A 22,474-nucleotide genomic window follows, 5' to 3' on the forward strand; every position below is an offset into this window, starting at 1 on the left:
TGAATGTCTCTGTTTTTAGACAATGCATTCTCCGAACACATGGTGTTATCATGGGTTATCAGAATTGGTATCCACTAAAATTAATAGACATGTATTATAAGCGAATGATGAACAAAAATTGCGGATATGGTGATGTGGAGATTAGTGTGCACCTATAGAAATAGACGTCTCTTTCACACCCCTTGTATCTCCACCGCAGAAAACGTCATCAGGATCACTGGCTGTGTTGGGAATTGGCTTAAGCTGACCGTTAGGGTTACACAAGGTGCAGTTTCTGAACCACCAACCAGAGTGATGTGTCTGGGAGCAGCTTCCAGCAGGGTCTTCATCATTGTCTCTGTCCTTGGTGCTGAACCTGGCTCCTTTCAGATCAGTCATGGCCTCGCTGAATGCATTCTTCTGTGATGGTACTTTAGTGCTAATAAAATCAAACCGGAAACCATTTAGCTCGTCTGACAGATTAAAATAGTTGTAAATAATATTTTTCCATGTTGGAGATTTGTCCGTTTTATAGGTTAACCTTAGAATCATTTTGCTTGGGGTCTTGTCACTGATGGCTTTCATCTTTTCCAAACCCAACCAGTGATCTCCCCCAGGAGTCCCGAACCCGTCTCTGTACTCCTGCCAGGTCCTGTAGAAGTCGATGTCGCCAGACACCTGCTTCTGGACAGATGTGCGTCCACCGTACTTCATTTTACAGTGGACTTGGAAAGGGGTTCCATACGGTCTTGGTTGAATGGTATAAACTCCATCTGATGATATACCCATCTTGAATCCCTCAGAACAATCTGCGACCAATCATTACAAACAAAATATATTGATGAATCCATATGAAAGTGCTTACTGTAAGTAAAATACACCCTCGATTAGAGGGAGCATTTTGAGGAAGTCAATGTTATCAAATACGCATTTCTTCAAACATACCGCCAAACGCAAAATCACATTTACAAACATTGTTGTTTCCTTGGGTAGCATCCCGTGTCTGTAAACGGACAAGATATTTTGTATACATTGACAATCTTTTATATTTATTTTATATGCAGTGTTATACATCTATTGTAAGACAAGTTATCTAAAACAAATTATTCAACATTTATTGAAGATATATTGAATGGAGAAGTTTATTGCTGTAAAAAAGGTTGACAAAAATAACCCTTACACAAATTGGTCACCTGTACAATATTCTCATCATTTGATTCTTACCTCTCTGTTAATACATGTTATGTTTTAATCTGATTGTGTGTTGCGACTGTTTTGGTTTGAAATAGGACAATGTCTGTTTCCAACCCTTTAAATTTTCAAAGAGTTTAATGTGCCATTCCATGCTATCTGGAATATGTTTTTGAAGGACTACTGTATTAATCTTCAATTCTTGGAACAATAAAATAGTTTCTAAAGGGATAAAATCTATGAACATAAGATGTTAAGTTGATTGCGTGTTAATTTTGTACACAAGTTCGATATGTTTTGCAACGAAAGAATGACCGGTGGTACAGACATGTTATACGATCATTGTGTTATATGAACCTATATGTACTACTTAAGAGTTAGGATCACCTAATGCTTTTATGTTATAATAGTTGACCTGGTATGACATCTATAGTAATATGAAAGAATCGGGTAATCTTTTTCAGTAGTACAGTACACTACAGTTATAACGAACTCAAAGGGACCACTGATTTTAATTCGTTATAACCGTAGTTCGTTATAAGCATACATACAACATATACAATGGCCTGGACCAAAACTTAACTCCGTCAGTTCGTTATAAGCGTGTTCGTTATAACCGTAGTTTTTTTGTTTTTTTTATTTACATTCAGTTTCATATACATACAGGACTATTATTATCTGAGTACATACCATCCCAGTAGCGTTCACAATATGTACCAGTAAAGCTGACAGGACAGTCACAGGATGTTTTGGTAGTATCTGACCAGGTGCCTCCATTCTGACACACGGGGGATGGCGGGTAAGTCTGCAACAACGACGCATATCCATTACATATGTATGTTTTGCGACAGGTGACGAATCCATAATTCAGTCTGTTTATGATCTAACACCATGCCTGATGCTTGTGGATCTCCCCAAAGTGTCACCTTTAGCTGAATAACTCGTAGTGGTTTTATAAAGACAAAGTATGAGATGTTGTTACTAAATACAAATATCTGGGTGTCTATCTAAAATAAAATATCATGTCCAAGTGTTATCGAGCAAAGAAATCTCAAAAACATCAGTGATTTAAACCTTCATCTATCTTTTAAAGATTTTGAATACAAAACATATTCTTATTTTGTTGTATGGTGCTGATATATGAGGTATGACAAAGTCAGACTTTACGTAAGTACACGTCTTTGCTTGTAAAATATTTCTGGGAGTTTAACACACCAAATGCAGTTGTGTATGGTAGATCACTGTTTATACACGCACTGGTTAAGGCTAGGTTATAAAGGTTCATAGGTTATATTGGGTAAAATTATTGTATATGCCTTTGCTTAGATATCCAAGAAAATATTATGAAATGATGTTACATTCTGATAGTTCTAAAAGCATGAACTGGGTCTCATCTGTTAAGAAAAATATTAATGAACTTGGCTGTGTCTATGTACAAAACAGTCAGAACGAAGAATACCATGAATATTTTATCACAGTCACTCAAAGACTTAATGATGTGTATATATACTCAACAACAAAAGTTCCCGTGACACCAATATTTTAGTGTATTTTTCAAACAAGTCAAGTTTGGTTTTCAATATTGTAGTACATGTATGGAATCAAGACACAAAAAAGCAACTGCTACAGAAAAGCATGCATTCCATGCAAAAGTTGACTTTTATGCAATGTCACAGGAACTTTTGTTGTTCAGTATACATAAATGGAACTCAGCACTATAATTATCACCAAAATGTAAATATTATGTCACGTTTACAACTGAATATAAAAGTGAAGAATATCTTTTGAAACCTCTTTTGCAAAAAGGTCAGATATATATATTCTCGAAAAGATGTCCATCGCATACTCCTAACATTAAATATCGGATATCAAGTAACGCCATAGTTCAAGAACAATGACGTCATATCAAACTTCAGTGACGTCAACAAACAAATGAAATGTGACTCCGTGAATGACATGAAAATAGGACAATAGATATTGAACACTTTAATGTCAAATATTACTGAAATATATGAAATCATGTGACAATATATTCATTGTTCAAACTCGTAAAATGTTTTCAGCCAATCCAATTTGGAAAATGTAATCTGTCTAGTGTTTCTTTTTCTGTGGTGAGTCTTTGAACGTGTCAAGCAAAATAAATTGTTCGGGGCCAAGGAATTAACCTCAGATGTCAAGAGCCTTTGAGAATACCCACTGCCGGCGACGTTTGGGAATTACAGCAAAACCTTCAATTTTCAGGGTTACTAACTTATTGATTTCCAATATGGTCTTGTTGAACTGATTAGGTATCGTTCATGTATTATACAACAATGGAATCAAATAATTTAATACAATTCTGAGTGATATGCGACTGAGGTTATTTAGAAACCCCCATGTATGTATTGTTTCTGCTCTATAGTGTACCATGAAAAATCATATTTCGGCAAATATACCATCAAATAACTGTCTCAAAGACTAACCATAATGCTTAACACAACCAATGTAGGACTTTCTTTACATTCACAAAAACGTATTTGAGACATGTGGAATTAATGCCATATGGAATACCAACGAATGTTTAGCAATCTCAGAAAAGAGCCATGTTCATCTTTGTACACCACTATATCCCACAGGCCAAAAAAAATTAAACGTGGTGACGAGATAAAGTTACATTTGTATCTTCACATTTGTCAAATTTCTGAGAAAACAATATATGAATTGCTTGGCTTCTTCGTTAGGAACATTTATGTGAATTTTGGAGCGAAGACATTGAGGCAAGAAGTGCGCCCATTCTTGATAATTTCTTATGTAAATGAATCGGAGTTTTGACCGGATTTGCAAGATCTAAAAAAGGGAATTTGGCAAAGACGTTTAATTACAAAGCAGGTCTATCGATGATGTGATAGACCTTTCAATAATGGTCAAAAAGCAAACCCCCGTTCACTGGTCTACCAACCAGAACTAGGAATATAATAGGCCGATGTTTCATATTTAGATCTATGCATGAAGATTCACAGTGACACAATATTCTCCACAAACTTAATTAACATTCCACCCTGCAGCTTTTAATAACCAAAGTGAGAAAGATTATTTCAAATGGAATCATACGTTACAGGCGGTGCCTGCATTATATTACCTTCCAAGAATGAGACAGGTGCATCAAAACTTTATTTCACTGGATAGAACAGAATATCCCACTGCTAAGTATATGATAAATTGTTAAAGTAGCATAAGATAAGGTTGACAATACTGTTTTCAATTATCAGCATAAGGTACCTTGCTGCGTTTGTGAGAACCAGTGTCTGTAGAGCTGGCTTATGCTTGGTCCTCGTCTATTTAGTATTTCAGTGAGTGAGAATGGTTTTACGTCGCTTTTAACAATATTCCAGCAATATCACGGCGGGGGACACCAGAAATGGCCTTCACACATTGTACCCATGTCGGGAATCGAACCCGGGTCTTCGGCGTGACGAGCGAACGCTTTAACCACTAGGCTACCCGACCGCCCCTTGAACAGAATTATTGGATACTAGCATTTTTATTGTGATTTTGAACATCCGGGTGCGCAAATAACATGTAATAAGTGTCCCATTATAGTACTGGTTGTTTAAATATTCTTAACAGCAGAGAGAACGAAGTTATTTTTGAAAATCCACAATAGAATGTTCTAGCAAAGAGAAATTTGATAAATATGCGTTTTGCATAATTTCTACCTTAAAACACTTTGAACACCTGACGCTGTGTAATTTATCAATCACGCTCATGGTAATGTGCAAACACAATTCAGTTTAATACTGACATGCTGAATATTGATAGTGATTTATTATTCTCATCGGGGGATTTGAACACAGTTACTGATGAACTTACATCTCGAATTATAAAAGTTTGTTAAGCAGTTTATATCTTATTCAGTATCTTGAAGCTGCCAATGAAAGCATGAACTCAACTACTGTGCAAATACAATAGTTCATTTTGTATGAGTATAAGTATGAAGTTCTATTTTTATCTTCAAATACCACTGATATCGTCATTATTATTGACAAACGGCCTGATTGTTTAAAACTATCAGTTGTGACGTATTATACGATTGCTTTGTATAACATTGGGTCAGATTTAATGTTTTTGATTGCATACTGTTCACTTTGATTGGTACTGGATTCTTCTTTGCTCAATAACCAGAGTATCTCACTGTAGTGAATGAATATTTGTTTTAAATTTAAGCAAGTCTTGTGCCTTGTGGAAGTGTAGATAAGAAAACATAAAACAATAATGACATAAGTAAAACAATATATAAAAAATCTAAATACTTCAATGTGTTGATTTCTTGATCTGTAAAGTTACTAGGGGGCACGGGTGGCCCAGTCGTCTGAGGCGCCGCGATTCGCTGTGCAGAGTTGCGTCCCCTGGACACGCCAGAAACCTATGATTGTGGGTTCGAATCCCGGTTCACCCCGATTATGTTTCTAGGTTTGTCAGCACCATACCCGTGCTCGTGGGTTTCACCGAAGTGGTAAACGTCTTAGACCTGCATCACTTCGGGCTTTCCTCCCACATTAAGCTGACACGCCGCGATATAACTGGAATAATGTTAAAAGCGGCGCTAAACCCAACTCACTCACTCACTCACTGTAAAGTTACTATGTACAGGTATTAGTATTCATATCTCCCTTGTTAATAATTTGTATTTATAACATTTGTTATATTTTCTTGCGTCTGTTGTACAATACATTTACTGTCGTAGTGTGTTCACTTTGCAAACGATGTTAAGCTGAGCCGAACTTGCTTTTAATATAGTTAATAATAAGCGAAATTCCACCATGATGACTATTCACATGCAATGTATACCACACACTTAAACCGACAGCTTAGCACAAACCAAATCCAACACTTTTAAGTAATTATAATATAGCTTTCATCGTCTGAGCTAATATGTTGGCTAATCTGCTATGTGCACAACAGCATGTGAGTAAACCAAAGACATCACGGCATCTCGTACAAACCCATCTAAGCTCAGCATAAATCTATTTCAACAATCTAAAGTGATTATACTACAACAGTCACCGCCAGTGAAATCACCTCCGACTGCTGATCCGCTCTGTGCTTTTCACTATAATATCTACTCACATACCAAGCACCGTGCCAAACAAAGTAACAGAAGCCTCAATCGCTTAAATGTCAATACCATTGCAATGAGAGTACGTACGCCCGCTAACAACGTTGAGCACTAATTAAACATTCCAGTAATGTTACACGCCACTATATCAGTTTTATTTTAATCTTGCTTATAATATTGTCGACTTAATAACATTGCATTTGCCACATACAGAACAATTATACATAGCAATTATCCCCCTTAAACAACGTTTACAGAGAAACAGGGTATTCAACTTAAAAACAATTTGGGATAAATCAAACATATAAAATTGTGTATTTTTGGACATGTGATATATGCCCGACCTTTCCAAAAGCACAGTGGCGTTTGAGGTCCTGAAAATGGGTTCATATTAAGCCCCATGCGATTGAGTCTAGCTTCAGTCCAATGAAGGAATATAAGTTGTTGACGTGCGTGCAGAATAACTTGTGTTAGTACACGCATTGGTATATATTTGATATGTGTACGTAAAATTGTAACTCAATCACTCAGAGTTAATGAATACTCACCTTGCGATACAGGACATCATCAAAGCCAGACAGATTTTCTAAATCTTCAAAGGTGTAATAGGTGCATTTTCTCTGGGCAAAAAGAACATTGGTGGCTCGGCAGGTGCTTGAGGAGGAACATCTCCCAACGCAGCCGAAGGCAAACGATTTGTCCTGAAACACTGGAGGATTAGTTTCAGAAAACTGCTTAACAAATTTCGACTCGCTTATCGAAAATGTTGCCGTGCAAACCGATAAAGAAGCTGCCAGGAGAATGCTTACATCCATCTCTGATGATAACCTCATCTGAAGCTTCCACTTGTGACACAAGTTAATGAAGGACCATTGCATCTCAGATCGAGGCTAAACTTGCATAACTGATTTCCCTTTGTCATCTGTAGCCGTAATCATCACAATCATCACAAGTGCTTTTGAACATATTCGAAAGTGTGTTTTTGTATTCCGGGTATGACAATATGAAAAATGGTAACTATAGTATGTTTACAATTAACATAAAGATTAATATAATAATAATAATAATAAAGATGACTAAAAGGAAACTACGCAACCAAAGAACGACATCAATCGATTTCATCAACACGCATCTGTGAGCGGAATAGGTGATAAGAACCATCATTGCTTCTTAGGGGTTTCTCCTGTCCTCGTAGATGCCGACAACGATCAATGATAAGCAATACTAACTTAATAGGATGTAATTATTATGTCACGTTTTCCATTAAAACGTTCTTTGTCATACTTCTGTAATAAAAGTTGTGTATATAAATATTTTGGATGTGATTAATGTCATTGGATTGGCTTACAATTTCTTGTGTCTGTGTTTCCACAAGACGAACCAAAATAAGATGGCGCCCACTACTTGGCAAGTGTTCCCTGATTGGTTGATAGTAGAAAGGGCGGGACTTACGTTGCCTTATTGAGCTGAACGATGTAGCAGATTTCCTATTGTTGTCTACAGTTGTTTGTGCATTAATGATTGAACTAGGAGTCTGTGCAATTCATATGTTGATGTAATTCTTTATGTAAATAAGACCGTCTCCGTGGTCTAGTGGTAGAGCGTCCGCCCGGAGAGCGTCCGGGGTTCGATCACCGGCCGCGTCATACCAAAAGACGTTAAAAGATGGTACTTGTTGTTACCCTGTCTGGCGCTCGGCATTAAGGGGCCAAAACAAGGACTGGTCGGCTCGGAGTCAGTATACTGTGTCTGAGTGGGGTATTCATGTTAAACTGCGGCATGGTACCTCAGTGAGCTAGCACTATAAATCGGCATCAGTCCGGACTAGTACAAGCAGCCACACAAACACACACACGTACATGCACGTCGCTATATAAGTGCAATAACCTTGGACGCGACGTTAAACCCCATTTCACCTCACCTTATGTGAATAAAGATTTCAAAAAGTGTCATTGTTAACATTTGGAAGACATTTCCAAATCTGACGCATCATAGACAAGAATGATGACCGATGAAATTCCCTATTTTGACTCTGCCATATGTTCCCGTGTTGTTGTTTTTCAGTTTTTCATGTGAACAAAAGACTTGCCTTTGCATGTGTTTCTGACGGGTGACAATGGTGGGGCAGGAAACGCTCCCTGTTTCTGCGAACAAACTTTTCTCGTGATATAGTCGGAATCGTACAATCAACTCTGCTTTTGTCAGATAATTCTTCTGAATACGGAAAGGGTTGTCGCATTTATTCAATATGTTTTCGATGTAAACAACGTGTGCACACCGCTTTCACGTGTAAACCCCAATAAAGGCGAAAAGATATTGAGGTCAATGTTTTAATTATAGAACATACACAAGTATATGTGTGCATTTACTCTATATAAATAGCATCGCTACTTCTTTCTGCTCTAGAGCTAACGAATGCTTTAACTGATTGGTATACACTAAAAGCCCCCAACATTTTAACATTTCTTTGCTCGATTGACATAATCAAAAGCCTTTAAAGTTAATTTATTCTTTATGCCTAAACTTGTTTCAACAGTTGCACATACTATATGAAACGTCAATGCAAGAGAAAAAACAGTCTTGGTCTTATCCATGGTCGAATAACCTTACCGGAAACCTGCTTGGTTTCAGGAACTTTACTTACAACATTTTGTAAATCTGTCATTTAATACACATATAATTTCCCAGCGAACTTAGTAAAGGTAGCCCCAGCGAGATTATTTATGTAGTAAAGGCGGTGTCATGTGCGAGAGTGTCCGGGCTGAGGGATTGTTTGCCCCATTTGAGTGAACTATCGTCCGGATCGCGTGAAGATTCAGAGGTTGGTCTTCAGCGACCCATGCTTGTCGTAAGAGACGACTTACGGGATCGGGTGGTCTGGCTCGATGACTTGGTTGATCACATCGTATCTCAATTGCACAGATCGATGCTTATGATTTCAGTCACTGGAGCGTGTCGTCCAGAATCGATTATTTACAGACCGCGGCGTTAAACAACAAATAAACAAACCTATCGTTTGGACGCTTGCTTATGCTAGGTTCGCCTCAAATAAATCCTGGTAATACCATTGTGCCAGTGAGTTAGAGTCCTATTAGGTGTCAAAACCAACCAGACCCGTGATCCGGGTACGAATAAGTCTTCAGCAACCCATGCTTGCCGTAAAAGGCGACTATGCTTGTCGTTAGAGGCGACTAACGGGATCGGACGGTCAGACTCGCTGACTTGGTTGATGCATGTCATTTTATCCCAATTGCGTGGATCGATGCTCATGATGTCAATCACTGGATTGTCGAAAGACCGCCATCATATAGCTGGAATATTGCTGAGTGCGGCGTTAAACAACAAAACAAACAAACAAAACCCATCAGACAAGCAGATACTATCTGGTGAGATTGTCAGAGTAGTTATAGGAACCAATGTTGTGTGGCCTATTTGTTTCTATATTCAGGGTCCTCTGGTTGTTCGTTTGTCAGAATCGTGCTCGTGCGTTCGTTCACCAAGGTGTTCAAGTAAATAGAGTGTCTTCTCAGGGAGTGGAAGGTCGGTGGATCGATCCACAGAAGTGAGAAAGTTTAATATTTTCAGCCACATTTGAGCATTTAAACAATGGACTGCAAAATAACCAGTGCCATATCATATAAACAGGGTGGCTAATACTAAAGACGTAAAATTATAAACAACGACACAATTCGGACTATCAATCGCAAGTAACCAACGACAACACACAAGGGACCATGAGGTTGGTTGGTTTGGTTGTTTCGTTGTTTAACGCCGCACTCGGCAATATTCCAGCTATATGACGGCGGTCTGTAAATGATCGAGTCTGGACTAGACAATCCAGTGGTTGACATCATGATCATTGATCCACGCAATTGAAATCGATGACATGCATCAACCAAGTCAGCGAGTCTGACCACCCGATCCCGTTAGTCGCCTTTTACGACAAGCACAGTCGCCTTTTACGGCAGGCATGGGTTGTTGAAGACCTATTCCACCCCGGATCTTCACGGGTCAGGGACCATGGGGATCTTCAGAACATTTACTGCTACTGAACGATTCCTAAGCTGGACTTACGCCAAATATTGGTCTTTTTCGGTGCACAATCTAGACTGGTTATACTCTTGCATTGCGATATATATTTATTTGAACTGGATCGAATTTGCTGCTGGAAAACGATTTTCATCATAAGTTCAGTAGCATGTATCAAATGTTTGGTTAAAGACATTGTGCATGCCCCTCCCCCACTTACACACTGCCTTCAGCAATTGTCGAGTGTATGCATGCAAGTGTAGTCGTTAAGAAAAAATGACAAATATTCTACCTTAAGAGAGTGATAGACAGGAGCATAATTTTATGTCATGATGAGTGTAGCCAATAACTGATTTTTCATCTTGCCTAAACATACTTTGGTATCCACCTCTTTTGCATCAGTTCTCTGATGTATTCTCTGATCATAGGTTTTTGATCACTGGAATAATTAGAAGTGGTGTCTAAGATTTGTTGAGGCCTTGCTGTGGTATCAGCCAGTAGAATGTTCATTATATTATTCCAGAATATCAGCTATATGAAAGAAACAAAACACATTTCAGGAATTAGTTTTCAACCAAAAAAGTTTATAATGGACATAAAAGAATGTTATTGTATCGAAAATAGAACACTATGTTATATTACAATCAAAGTGTTTATTGAAAAGTGTCATTACTGAATCAATTGAATGAAAAGTATTAAAAACATTATTTAAATAGAAGGAATCTTAAGCTTTCTGTATGGTTTTATCGTAAACATTTGATCTTTTTTTATGATCATTTAATGATTTATCATTAACATTTGATTCTGCCAGGGTCTATCACAATGTGTACTCACACACTATAGGCCTAACCGTAGTGGTAAAATCACATATGTGTGTAAAATTTAAATATTGTATTTGGTGCTTTAATAACAAAAATAACAGACAAAGGACATCCATATGTTTGGTTGATTAATGATTTCGACTGTGATGCAATAGGACAGTGACGCAACAGGTGGGATTGAAAAAGGTGTTGGCGCAAGAGAATAAAATCTCAACAGGACGGTCAACGAATTGGATTTGGTCTTACTGTGAAACTAAAGACACTGTGACATGACACAAGAAAAACACGACGACTAAATGCGATGTCCATTGCTGAGGGAGTCACAAAAACCCGATAACTCCAACTGTTGTAACATGTTTAGTTCAACTACATAATTTCCTTTACTTTCCGCTAATGAGGTGAAATGTTATCCAAACAGTCTGTGACACCAATGACGCTATTTGTCACCAATCGCGGAAAGTTATATTACTAAAATATGATAAAGTATTTTATCATCCAAAACTGGCTCCCACAGGAGATATCGCTTGGATGAGATCAAGCGATATCTACACTGTAGATATCGCTGCAATGAAATTACATCACAATGCTTTGCAGACCATTGTGACATCACTGGTTACCATGACGTCACAATCAAATGACATCACTAATGGCTCTGCTACTGAAGCTGTTTTCAGTACTTTTTACACTGAAGACACTGCTAATTACTGTCTACAAATTGAAAAAGTTGAAAGAATGATGTTGGATGATAAATAAAATCTCACCCTCGTGTCTTTTGATATCAAATATATCAACACTCGTTGATAAAAGTGGCAAAAATCCTCGGCAAGCCTCGGAATTTTTCCACTTTTATCAACTCGTGTTGATATATTTGATATCAAAAGACACTCGGGTGAGATTCTCTATTAGATATACACCCGTTATAATTTTCTACCTGAGACAGGTACTTACGCATGCTATCTCAACACGCTTAAAGTTAATTAATATACGATAACATGCATTGAGTTATGATATTGGTGACTTGACATTGCATTGAATTAATTTGTTTTAAATATTTCAATTTCTGAAAAAACGAGTGTTGTATACGAGTATGCGTCATTGATAGTGTCAGTGACCCCGCTTGGTTTTGATCACGAGGACAAAAATCATTGATTAATATATGTTTGATAAACATCGACTTTAGAAATAGCGTATCAACATATTTAACAGCAATGTCCTATATCTCAAGGTACATCATAGGCCCAGTTAGAAATATACAGTTCCATGTTCGATTCCCACAGAGGAACATGTGTGAAGCACATTTCTGGTGTTTCCGGTTATAATGTTGGTTTATTAGTAAAAGAAACGTTTAGCTTCACTCACTCATGATCTTTCTGTTATTCGTGAGCAATCTTGAAGGGTTCGAAAGATAGAATTTTTAAAAATGTATTCTACGCAAATATTAGAAAAAAATGCGGATGTAATGATATAAGAATTAGTGTGCACCTATGGAAATAGACGTCTCTTTCACACCCCTTGTATCTCCACCGCAGAAAACGTCATCAGGATCACTTGCTGTGTTGGGAATTGGCTTAAGCTGACCGTTAGGGTTACACAAGGTGCAGTTTCTGAACCACCAACCAGAGTGATGTTTCTGGGAGCAGTTTCCAGTAGGGTCTTCATCATTGTCTCTGTCCTTGGTGCTGAACCTGGCTCCTCTCAGATCAGTCATGGCCTCGCTGAATGCATTATTCTCCTGTGGTACTTTAGTACCAATAAAATCAAACGTGAAACCATCTAGCTCGTCTGACAGATTAAAATAGTTGTAAATAATCTGTCTCCATGTTGGAGACTGTTCATATGTCAACCTCAGAATCAATTTGCTTGGGGTCTTATCACTGATGGCTTTCATCTTCTCCAAACCCAACCAGTGATCTCCCCCAGGAGTCCCGAATCCGTCTCTGTACTCCTGCCAGGTCCTGTAGAAGTCGATGCCAGACAACTGCTTCTGGACAGATGTACGTCCACCGAACATCATTCTACAGTGCACTTGGAAAGGTGTTTCATAAGGCCTTGGCTGAATGGTATAAACTCCATGTTCTGTTATGTTCATTCTGAATCCCTCGGAACAATCTACAATCCCAGAAGTTCAGGTTATCAAACTTTACGTGAAAAGGTATGAATCAATATGAATACATAGAGGTTATCACGCAAGTGTTTTGGGGGATGGTAAATATCCTGCATTAGGAATAAACATTGTATTTAGCGAGACTTGGCGAGCTAAATACATAGTGTTTATTCCTAATACAGGATATTTACCATCCCCAAACACACAAGCGTGATAACCTCTTCATCATATAATGTCATTCTTCAATTCTCTGCTTGAAAATCGCCTCTCCTCACTCACAAACATTACCTTAACATTGCGAGTTTTCCTGGAATGCGCGCATTAATATTTATTACGTCACAGGGTAAGTGATGTTTCAGTCGGACAGTGACAGTAGCCAATATAGTTCCAACTAAAATCTGTTTCTTATACAGAGGCGAAGCAACATATACGCAAAACAACAATTGTTTTTACTTGCCTTTCGCGGCAATCCATAGGTCTGTCAGCTAGAGTAGCTGCCCTTTGCCAAAGGGAAGCTACTCTTACCCTAGTCTATGAGACGTCACGGCCACGTTCAGACGTTGATGACAGTCGGTCTGTCCTGTCATAACGTTAAGTGCAGTCAGACGTACACACAGCGACGAAACGAAACAAGGTAACAAATCAAACATATTTCGGCCAAATCCAACTATTTTAATTTGTGGAAAAGATTTTAAGCACAGATATGGCTACTGATACCGCTTGGTCAGGCCTAGTGCCCTCGCAAATTTGTTTCGAAATTTATATCTCCAAAGTTGCCAAAACTTATAAAATGCCTTAGCTACGTCACAGTTAGACACTGATTTTCAGTATATTAGACTGTTCTTTTGATAATGATAGAATTATCCCTTTAGTTTATCCAGATTCCCCATGGTTAATTCTGACTCGATCGCCGAATGACGACGCCATGTGTGTTTATAAACACTGAAAGTAGTCCCTACTTGACCTTTGATATTTGCATCTCTATGCGCATATGACCCAAACGGATATCGTTTTTATCCGTTGGCTTTATCCTGCCGAGAAACCTACCCATCATATGATAAAAAAAATTATCAAACGAATCTTCATATCTATTGACAAGAATGCCTTTTGTTGTATTTCAATGTATATATAATTTGAAAGAATGTGCGCTCTTGTCTCTTGCTCTCCTAATCACAACAGCATCACTTCGGGCTTTCTTCCAACATTAAACTGACACGTCGTGACGTTAGTGGACTAATGTCCACAGCGGTGTTAAACTCAACCCACACATAAGTACAATATGTTTGCAATTGAAGTGAGCTCCTCGGGAAATTTTTTATTATACTTTCATACTTTTATCGTGTCGGATCTACGCTTGCCACAAATAAGACTTTAACAATTAAAAATTGAGCCACGCCTTATTTAGACTGCTTCTGAACGACTATGCTTATAGATTAGAATGCAGATACTTCTTTTCACCAACGTCAGTTTTATCAAGTACATACACCTCCATGTAACGTCAGTATTACTGTGGTCCATTTGTTTATAACAAACACAACAAAGATTGTATGAGTACATACCATCCCAGTAGCGTTCACAATATGTTCCAGTAAAGCTGCCAGGACAGTCACAGGATGTTTTGGTAGTGTCTGACCAGATGCCTCCATTCTGACATTCGGGTATTGGAGGATATGTCTGCAACAGACAAGCATACCCATTATACATGTATACATCGACAACGAAATCGAGACACCTAATGGAACACATGTGACCCATCTTCCCGAGGCAAGAGAGTTAACTGACTATAAGAGTCCAGTTTCCAGCCTTGCCGAACTAGGCCGGTATTATGGAGTAAAAGTGTCATGCAGATTTCGTTCGACTGCAGGATTTGCAAAGCATGTGCACCGCTAACTCGTTGTCAACAGATATTTTCTTAATCTTTTCATGCTTTTAATCAAGGTGCTCACGTGATTTGATGCACTTCGCGATGTAAGACTCGTTTTATCACAATTATAGATCTTGATTATCAATCAGATCGTCTTGACTGGGCGCCACCGTTTTGTTTGAAGCAAATGCAAGTGATACGAGAGGTTGAATCTGATTGGTCAATAGGAGAGGCATAGAAAGGACATAACTCTTAAGAGCCACTGGTGGCGCTACGAAATAGCCCAGGAATTCCAGCCTAGTTCGGCAATGGTGGAAACTGGACTTTTAAAGTCAGTTAACTCTCTTGCCTCGGGGAGATGCATGTGAGCCGACTGTCTAAGGCACCGCCTTATATCCCGAAGTAGGTTCATATCCCAAATTAGGCCCGTTTATGATCTGATAACACCATGGTCGAGGTTTGGAGTTTCACTTTTGTCACAGTCGTTTTTCCTCCGGCACCAAACTGAATGATGTACTCTAGCTCTTTTGGGGTTAAACTGAACTGATCACTCACACTCGACAGGTAAGGACATACTTTGGAAGAAACAATGGCAACCCGGAAAATTGTCCAAGAGCTGTTAGCCTCACCACAGTTTTAGTTTGGAAATATTGGCATTCAGTCTCGATATGCTTGCTATATAGGAGAGAAAACCTTTCACCCTGAGGCAACCAGTGTTAATCTAACTAATGACTGTTTTTGGAGTTGGTGGTAATTACTTCCGGGTACCCCTTACATATTTAGTTCTATGTACACATTTTATTAGGATCTTTAATACAAACCGAGGTTTATATCACACACCATTATCGGGAGATTCTTCTCTTCTATTGCAGTTCTTCGTTTGTCATTGGGGGCGGTCGGGTAGCCTAATGGTTAAAGCGTTCGCTCGTCACACCGAAGACCCGGGTTCGATTCCCGACATGGGTACATTGTGTGACGCCCATTTCTGGTGTCCCCCGCCGAGATAGTGCTGGAATATTGCTAAAAGCGGCGTAAAACCATACTCACTCACTCACTCACCATTATCACCGTGACAGTGAGGGACAGTATGAACTATACCATACATCACATACGACAGGTTAATTGCCATGGCATATTGCATATTTGACAGTAGGACCATTTCTAAGACTTACTGGTTATTGTCACAATCCAGATCATATATCGTGATCGTTCACAAACAGTGACGTCACTTCAAAATGCAGCAACGTAATCAAACAATCATAACATATGTTCTGTGTGTAACAGTAAATTATCTAAATATAAAACAGATGAGGCGGTGTCATTGATCTCTTCTGTTGCTACTTCAGGTGAGTAAATCAGTGGAAGGGAATGGGATATTTGAATATTTGAATTATATTAGATCATCGATCAGCTTAAGTAAAATGTCTTGGACAAATTTTGGGCAGTCATTCGGTAAAAAAACTCCAAGGCTGAAATCGAGGACAAAAGTACGCGATAATAGTCAAATGCTACGAATAAAGAATGAATGGTCTAATGAAAGGACATTATTTACATAAGAATAATGAATAGAAAATAAATATTAATACTAATACCATTGAAAACAATACCAATTAACAACTCGCAAACAAAAGACGTCTCATGTCAAGAGTGAGTGAGTTTGATTTCATGGTGCTTTATAGCAATATTCCAGCAATATCACGGCGGGGGGACACCAGAAATTGGCTTCGCACATTGTACCCATGTCGGGAAGCGAACCCGGGTCTTCGGCGTGATGAGCGAACGCTTTAACCACTAGGCTATCCGACCGCCCTAAATACGTTAAAAGATGGAACAAATGTGTAAAGAAAGATCAATGTGTACAAAGACGTTCAGTGCCCAAATAAGACACTAAGCTGCTAAGGCACAACGTTGACGATAACGAGCGCCAGATGGCGTTGCAATTTGTAAAACATTCAGAGTTCCATCGGCTTGTCCCGCCGTGTATTTGATAAATGCATGCCGAAGTGCACAACGTATTACTTCATTCTTCGTGCTCTCAGCCCCATATGACAGACCATCCCTGGAAGATATGAAACAAATGATTGAATTGATTGAAATATTCTCCTCTTGACACACAATAGCGGCCTGAGTGTAAGAAAGTTTAGTCCAGTTCAGACAACGTTTGATCTAATACCAGTTCCCATCTCCTGTAGACTTGAATAATCCAAGATGATCATTTATGCCCAATGTACTTGGCGTATTGTGATGGTGTTCCTAAAATATCACATAGGGGACACGGGTGGCCCAGTCGTCTAAGGAGCCGCGATTAGCTGTGCAGAGTTGCGTCCCTTGGACACGCCAGAAACCTATGATTGTGGGTTCGAATCCCGGTTCGCCCCGATTGTGTTTCTAGGTTTGTCAGCACTATGCCCGTGCTCGTGGGTTTCACCGAAGTAGTAAACGTCTGAGACCTGCATCACTTCGGGCTTTCCTCCCACATTAAGCTTACCCAGTGATGTAACTAGAATACTGTTAAAAGCGGCGTTAAACACAACTCACTCACTCACTCGCTAAAATATCACATTCGTACATTCAGGCCAAAAAGGTAAATGATGCTTTTTTCTCGTGCACCTGGGACAAAACAAACGACTTGAATGTGTAGTGGCTGTAGATGGATGTTCAGAATGTATCAATGCATGGAATATGGCAGCGGAAGTTATAATACCGATTTGTGTGCGTTTATTCTTTACAAACGTCTCGTCTGTTAACAAGAGTAAGCATTTTGTAAGGGTTATTGGGTTTAACTTTCTTAAAAATATCGTTTTCATTTTTGATACACAGTGATACACACTCAAATAATTATCGTTACGAATGGTATTTATCAATAAACGAAGTGATTTCATCTATACTCCTAAATGCAATGCTAAGTCCCGCTGACCGCCTCCGTGGTCTAGTGGTAGAGCGTCCGCCTAGAGAGCGGAAGGTCCGGGGTTCGATCCTCGGCCGCGTCATACCAAAGGATGTTAAAAGATGGTACTTGTTGTCACCCTGTCTGGCGCTCGGCATTTAAGGGGCTAAAACAAGGACTGGTCGGCTCCAAATACTGTGTCTGAGTGGGGTATTCATGTTAAACTGCGACATAGTATCTCAGTGGGTTAGTACTATAAAATCGGGACCAGTCCGGACTAGTACAAGCATCACGTCGCTATATAAGTGCAATAAACTTAGACGCGACGTTAACCCCATTTCACCTCACCTAAGTCTCGCTACCCATGGGGCTCTGGTGGCCAAGTCGTCTGTGGCAGCACTCTGGGCTGCAGAGAGTTGTATCCCCGATCTAGACGAACCCTGATTATGATCCTTGGTTATTTTTTAATATCTGTGACAGTCCTTCTGTAAATCTATTTTTCTATTTCAGGGACATGAACAGCTAAAAATCAAACAGAGTATTTTTGCGACGGTCAAAACACACTTGTTGGATGCCCCATTATTCATACAGATGCATGTTGGACACATCTGGTCATTAATTAAATATTGTACACATGATGTAGGTTTTCAAAACCAAAAGAATATTAATGACCATTTTAATCATGTTTAATTCAGCAATGTATTTTATCTCTACTGGCTGCTGCTGCGACTAGATGTATTCTGCTTGTAGGAAAAGACACAGAAGAAACTACCACAGAAGAAACTACCACAGAAGAAACTATTGCAGAAGAAAGAGTGAGAAACAAAGCCTCGCTTGTTTTCCAAATTTCTAAATATATCATCATTTTATGTCTATTTTTTTCTAAATTCTCATATTCCTCAAACCATCAGTATTTAATATTCTGATCAAATCCCATTCAACATTTCAACAAATGTTATAACGTTGTTGGTTACAGGACGTATACTATGAAATATTCCAGAAACGTGAAAACAAGCTAGAAGTGTTTAAAAGTAAAGCATCGCATTGTCCAAAGGCTCTGAAATTCATTTTTTCACCAATGCGCTTTTATTCTGATAACATTACTACCCGTTTTCCTCCTACGTGTCAAGGTAAACCCAAAAGTACCATGCCTCAAGTTAGCCTTATAGTCCTCGGGTGGTCCTTCGGGATATCAAGAACTCTTTAACTATGGTCAACATGAAGGCAACTACTATTTCAAAAACAAAGATTCATTTACTCACATCATCCAAAACTGTTGAGTGAAAATGGAGAGCTTTGGGGGATTTTATTTGTTGTTTAACGCCGCACTCAGCAATATTCCAGTTATATGACGGCGGTCTGAAAATAATCTAGTCTGAACCAGACTCTCCAGTGATTGATATCATGAGCATCAATCCACGCAATTGGGATACGATGACATGCATTAACCAAGTCAGCGAGCCTGACCACCCGATCGCACCTAACGACAAGCATAGTTGCTGAAGACCTATTCTACCCCGGATCTTCAAGGATCCACCCAACGATTGAACGCAGTTCCAGTACTGTGAACGAGTGAAAGTTGTGGAAATGCAGGGTAACTTGTGTTTGCTCATTGATATATATTTTATATGTGTACGTAAATTTGTAACTCAATCACTCAGAGTTAATGAATACTTACCTTGCGATACAGGACATCATCAAAGCCAGACAGATTTTCTAAATCTTCAAAGGTGTAATAGGTGCATTTTTTCTGGGCAAAAAGAACATTGGTGGCTCGGCAGGTGCTTGAGGAGGCACATCTCCCAACGCAGCTGAAGGCAAACGATTTGTTCTGAAACACTGGAGGATTAGTTTCAGAAAACTGCTTAACAAATTTCGACTCACTTATCGAAAGTGCTGCCGTGCAAACCGATAAAGAAGCTGCCAGGAGAATGCTCCTATCCATGTCGCTGACGACTGACGTCGACCCTCCCACAAAACTCATTTGCGGCATAAGTTCATTTATAACCATTGCACCTCAGGACGAGGCTGTGCTTGCACGATCGATATGCTGTTACCTTTTGTAATTTTTAGGATCATGTGTTTTGGGATTGTGTGTGTTAAAAAATTGATAAATGGTAACAATGGTATTTTAACAATGTGTCATGGAGATAAATCCTTTCAGCTATGGCGTGACAAGTAAACTGCACCACCAAGGAGTATCCGATCGATTTTCATCAACGCTTATGTGCAAACCGGATAGCCGGGAATTGTTTTATGGATTTGCTCAAGGCGTTCTCCCATCCTCGCAGATGCCAAAAACAAACAATGCCTGGTAGGGCTAGGAAGACTTAATAGTATGTGATTGCTCTTTCCATGTTTCATGGGGTTTCATTTGTCATTACTTATTTGATGAAGTTGATATATAGAAAATCCGTCAGGGAGAGATATCTACAACAATCCTCGTTCGCTAAGTAATTAGCTAAGGTATATTATTAACGGTACAAGGGATGAACAACCAAATGACAATGCTGAACCGAGGATGCCGTTGATATGCTTTACATATTGTTTCACATAACTGCATATACGCCTGGAAACTAATTATTTGTTTGTTTGTTGTTTAACGCCGCACTCAGCAATATTCCAGCTATATGACGGCGGTCTGTAAAAAATCGAGTCTGGACCAAACAATCCAGTGATTAATATCATGAGCATCGATCCACGCAATTGGGATCGATGACATGCATCAACCATGTCAGCTAGCCTGACCACCCGATCCCGTTAGTCACCTTTTACGACAAGCATGGGTTGCTGAAGACCTATTCTACCCCGGAATCTTCACGGGTCGGAAACTAATTAAACACATCCTGATTGTTCGACCATGTGTGTCTAACAACATAGTATCATTCGTGTCCAGTCTCTGGACGATAAGGCTCGTGGGCGACGAAAAAGTTACTGATTGCAACGTTCAATGAGTCAGGCCCGCTTTCATGCCTTAAAATCAAGTCTTAAGTTTGTTTGTTTGTTGTTTATCGCCGCACTCTGCAATATTCAAGCGATATGACGGCCATCTGTAAATAGACCCGTGAAGATCCGGGCTAGAATAGATCTTCAGCAACCCATGCTTGCCGTAAAAGGCGACTATGCTTGTCGTAAAAGGCGACTAACGGGATCGGGTGGTCAGGCTCGTTGACTTGGTTGATGCATGTCATCGATCAGAATTGCGTGGATCGATGCTCATGATATTATTCACTGGATTGTCTGGTCCAAACTCGATTATTTACAGACCGCCGTCATATAGCTGGAATATTGCCGAGTGCGGCGTTAAACAACAAACCAAACCAAAACATCACGTGTACACTGCAACAGCAGCATTCTACCCGTGAAGATCGGGGTTAGAACAGGTCTTCAGCAACCTATGCTTGTCGTAAGAGGCGACTAACGGGGCTGATGCGGGATCTCGTGCCCAAAGCTTGGAAACAAATTGTGCTCTAGGCAACGTTCAAGACCCGTCTCTTATAGATCCCGAAGAATCACCTATTACAAATGCACGCCACATTGCGACATAATGAATGCAGTAGCAGCATATTGCATATTTACCCTAAAATAGGATTGATTTAACGGAAATTGACATTGTTTCTTTGCCATTAGATGACGAGCGACTCGGCTTCAGTCATGTCTTAATGCGCTTGTTTGAAACCAAGCGAAAAGTTAATGTAACTATAACGAATTGTATATAAATGAGCAAGTTTTTTGTATGTAATGTTGGTAATATATAGTGAGTGAGTGAGTATGGTTTTACGCCGCTTTTAGCAATATTCCAGCAATATCACGGCGGGGGACACCAGAAATGGGCTTCACACATTGTACCCATGTCGGGAATCGAACCCGGGTCTTCGGCGTGACGAGCCAACGCTTTAACCACTAGGCTACCCGACCGCCCCTGGTAATATATAAGCAGAAAAAGGTACAAGATCTCATCTGCTATGCATGGCCTCAACAAATTCGATACCGTTTCATCAAACTGGCCCCAAGGGTTAGATGTGCATGGCCGTCCTGAGAAAAGAACATTGGTGGCGGCTTCACATGCATTGGAGCCCACACATACAGCCACACATTGAACAACAAAGGACTAAAGGACTGCTCCGGCGGCTCGTGGGGATTGGTGACATTTTTAACTTTTTCTAACAACGAATTCATTGTCGAGCTTTCCATATATATTCATCTTGACAAAACGAGAACTCTGCGGAGACACATTACACAGAGGTTGTGTTTGCCACTAACTCTTATACTGCTAGTGTTTCTTTTCTTCAAGTCCACGGGTACCTGTCGTTGAGTGCAGCCACCAACAAAGCCTTCCTCAAATGATCAAAAGGTGTGTCTCATGGTGGTGTTAAATAAATTATCTTTGGACTCAGTCTGCATGAATTGTTTTCCTGAACCTTTATATTAGCAACATCATAACAAGTCGTGTTGTTGTCGCATGCCTTCAAAAGAAAGGCTCTGAAAGTGGCTGGATTGATTT

At 39.4% G+C, this 22,474-nt stretch overlaps 2 protein-coding genes across 2 annotated transcripts; both read right to left on the reverse strand.

Annotated features, from left to right (window-relative positions):
* Window positions 1-141: 141 nt before the first annotated feature.
* Window positions 142-7,143, reverse strand: LOC125381937 (fibrinogen C domain-containing protein 1-A-like). The gene is made up of 4 exons (XM_048399307.1): window positions 7,075-7,143; window positions 6,814-6,966; window positions 1,861-1,975; window positions 142-788 (listed from the first exon to the last, which is right to left on the reverse strand). The coding sequence occupies exons 1-4, from the start codon at window positions 7,141-7,143 to the stop codon at window positions 142-144; spliced, it is 984 nt and encodes a 327-aa protein (XP_048255264.1).
* Window positions 7,144-11,954: 4,811 nt separating this feature from the next.
* Window positions 11,955-19,981, reverse strand: LOC124114463 (tenascin-R-like). The gene is made up of 3 exons (XM_046475030.2): window positions 19,649-19,981; window positions 14,779-14,893; window positions 11,955-13,224 (listed from the first exon to the last, which is right to left on the reverse strand). The coding sequence occupies exons 1-3, from the start codon at window positions 19,979-19,981 to the stop codon at window positions 12,587-12,589; spliced, it is 1,086 nt and encodes a 361-aa protein (XP_046330986.2). The 3' UTR covers window positions 11,955-12,586.
* Between the last annotated feature and the right edge of the window lie 2,493 nt (window positions 19,982-22,474).

This window comes from Haliotis rufescens, unplaced genomic scaffold (assembly GCF_023055435.1).
Source record: "Haliotis rufescens isolate VD_foot unplaced genomic scaffold, xgHalRufe1.0.p SCAF_2, whole genome shotgun sequence".
NCBI classification, from domain to species: Eukaryota; Metazoa; Mollusca; class Gastropoda; order Lepetellida; family Haliotidae; genus Haliotis; species Haliotis rufescens.

Excerpts from the sequence above, each read along its gene's own strand:
- LOC125381937 (XM_048399307.1), bottom strand. The coding sequence starts at position 7,143 with ATGCAATGGTCCTTCATTAACTTGTGTCACAAGTGGAAGCTTCAGATG. Across the intron at positions 6,967-7,074 it reads GGTTATCATCAGAGATGGAT|GACAAATCGTTTGCCTTCGG; the intron begins GTAAGCATTCTC and ends CCAGTGTTTCAG. Across the intron at positions 789-1,860 it reads TTGTGAACGCTACTGGGATG|ATTGTTCTGAGGGATTCAAG; the intron begins GTATGTACTCAG and ends GATTGGTCGCAG.
- LOC124114463 (XM_046475030.2), bottom strand. The coding sequence starts at position 19,981 with ATGGTTATAAATGAACTTATGCCGCAAATGAGTTTTGTGGGAGGGTCG. Across the intron at positions 14,894-19,648 it reads ATGATGTCCTGTATCGCAAG|ACATATCCTCCAATACCCGA; the intron begins GTAAGTATTCAT and ends TGTCTGTTGCAG. Across the intron at positions 13,225-14,778 it reads TTGTGAACGCTACTGGGATG|ATTGTTCCGAGGGATTCAGA; the intron begins GTATGTACTCAT and ends CTGGGATTGTAG.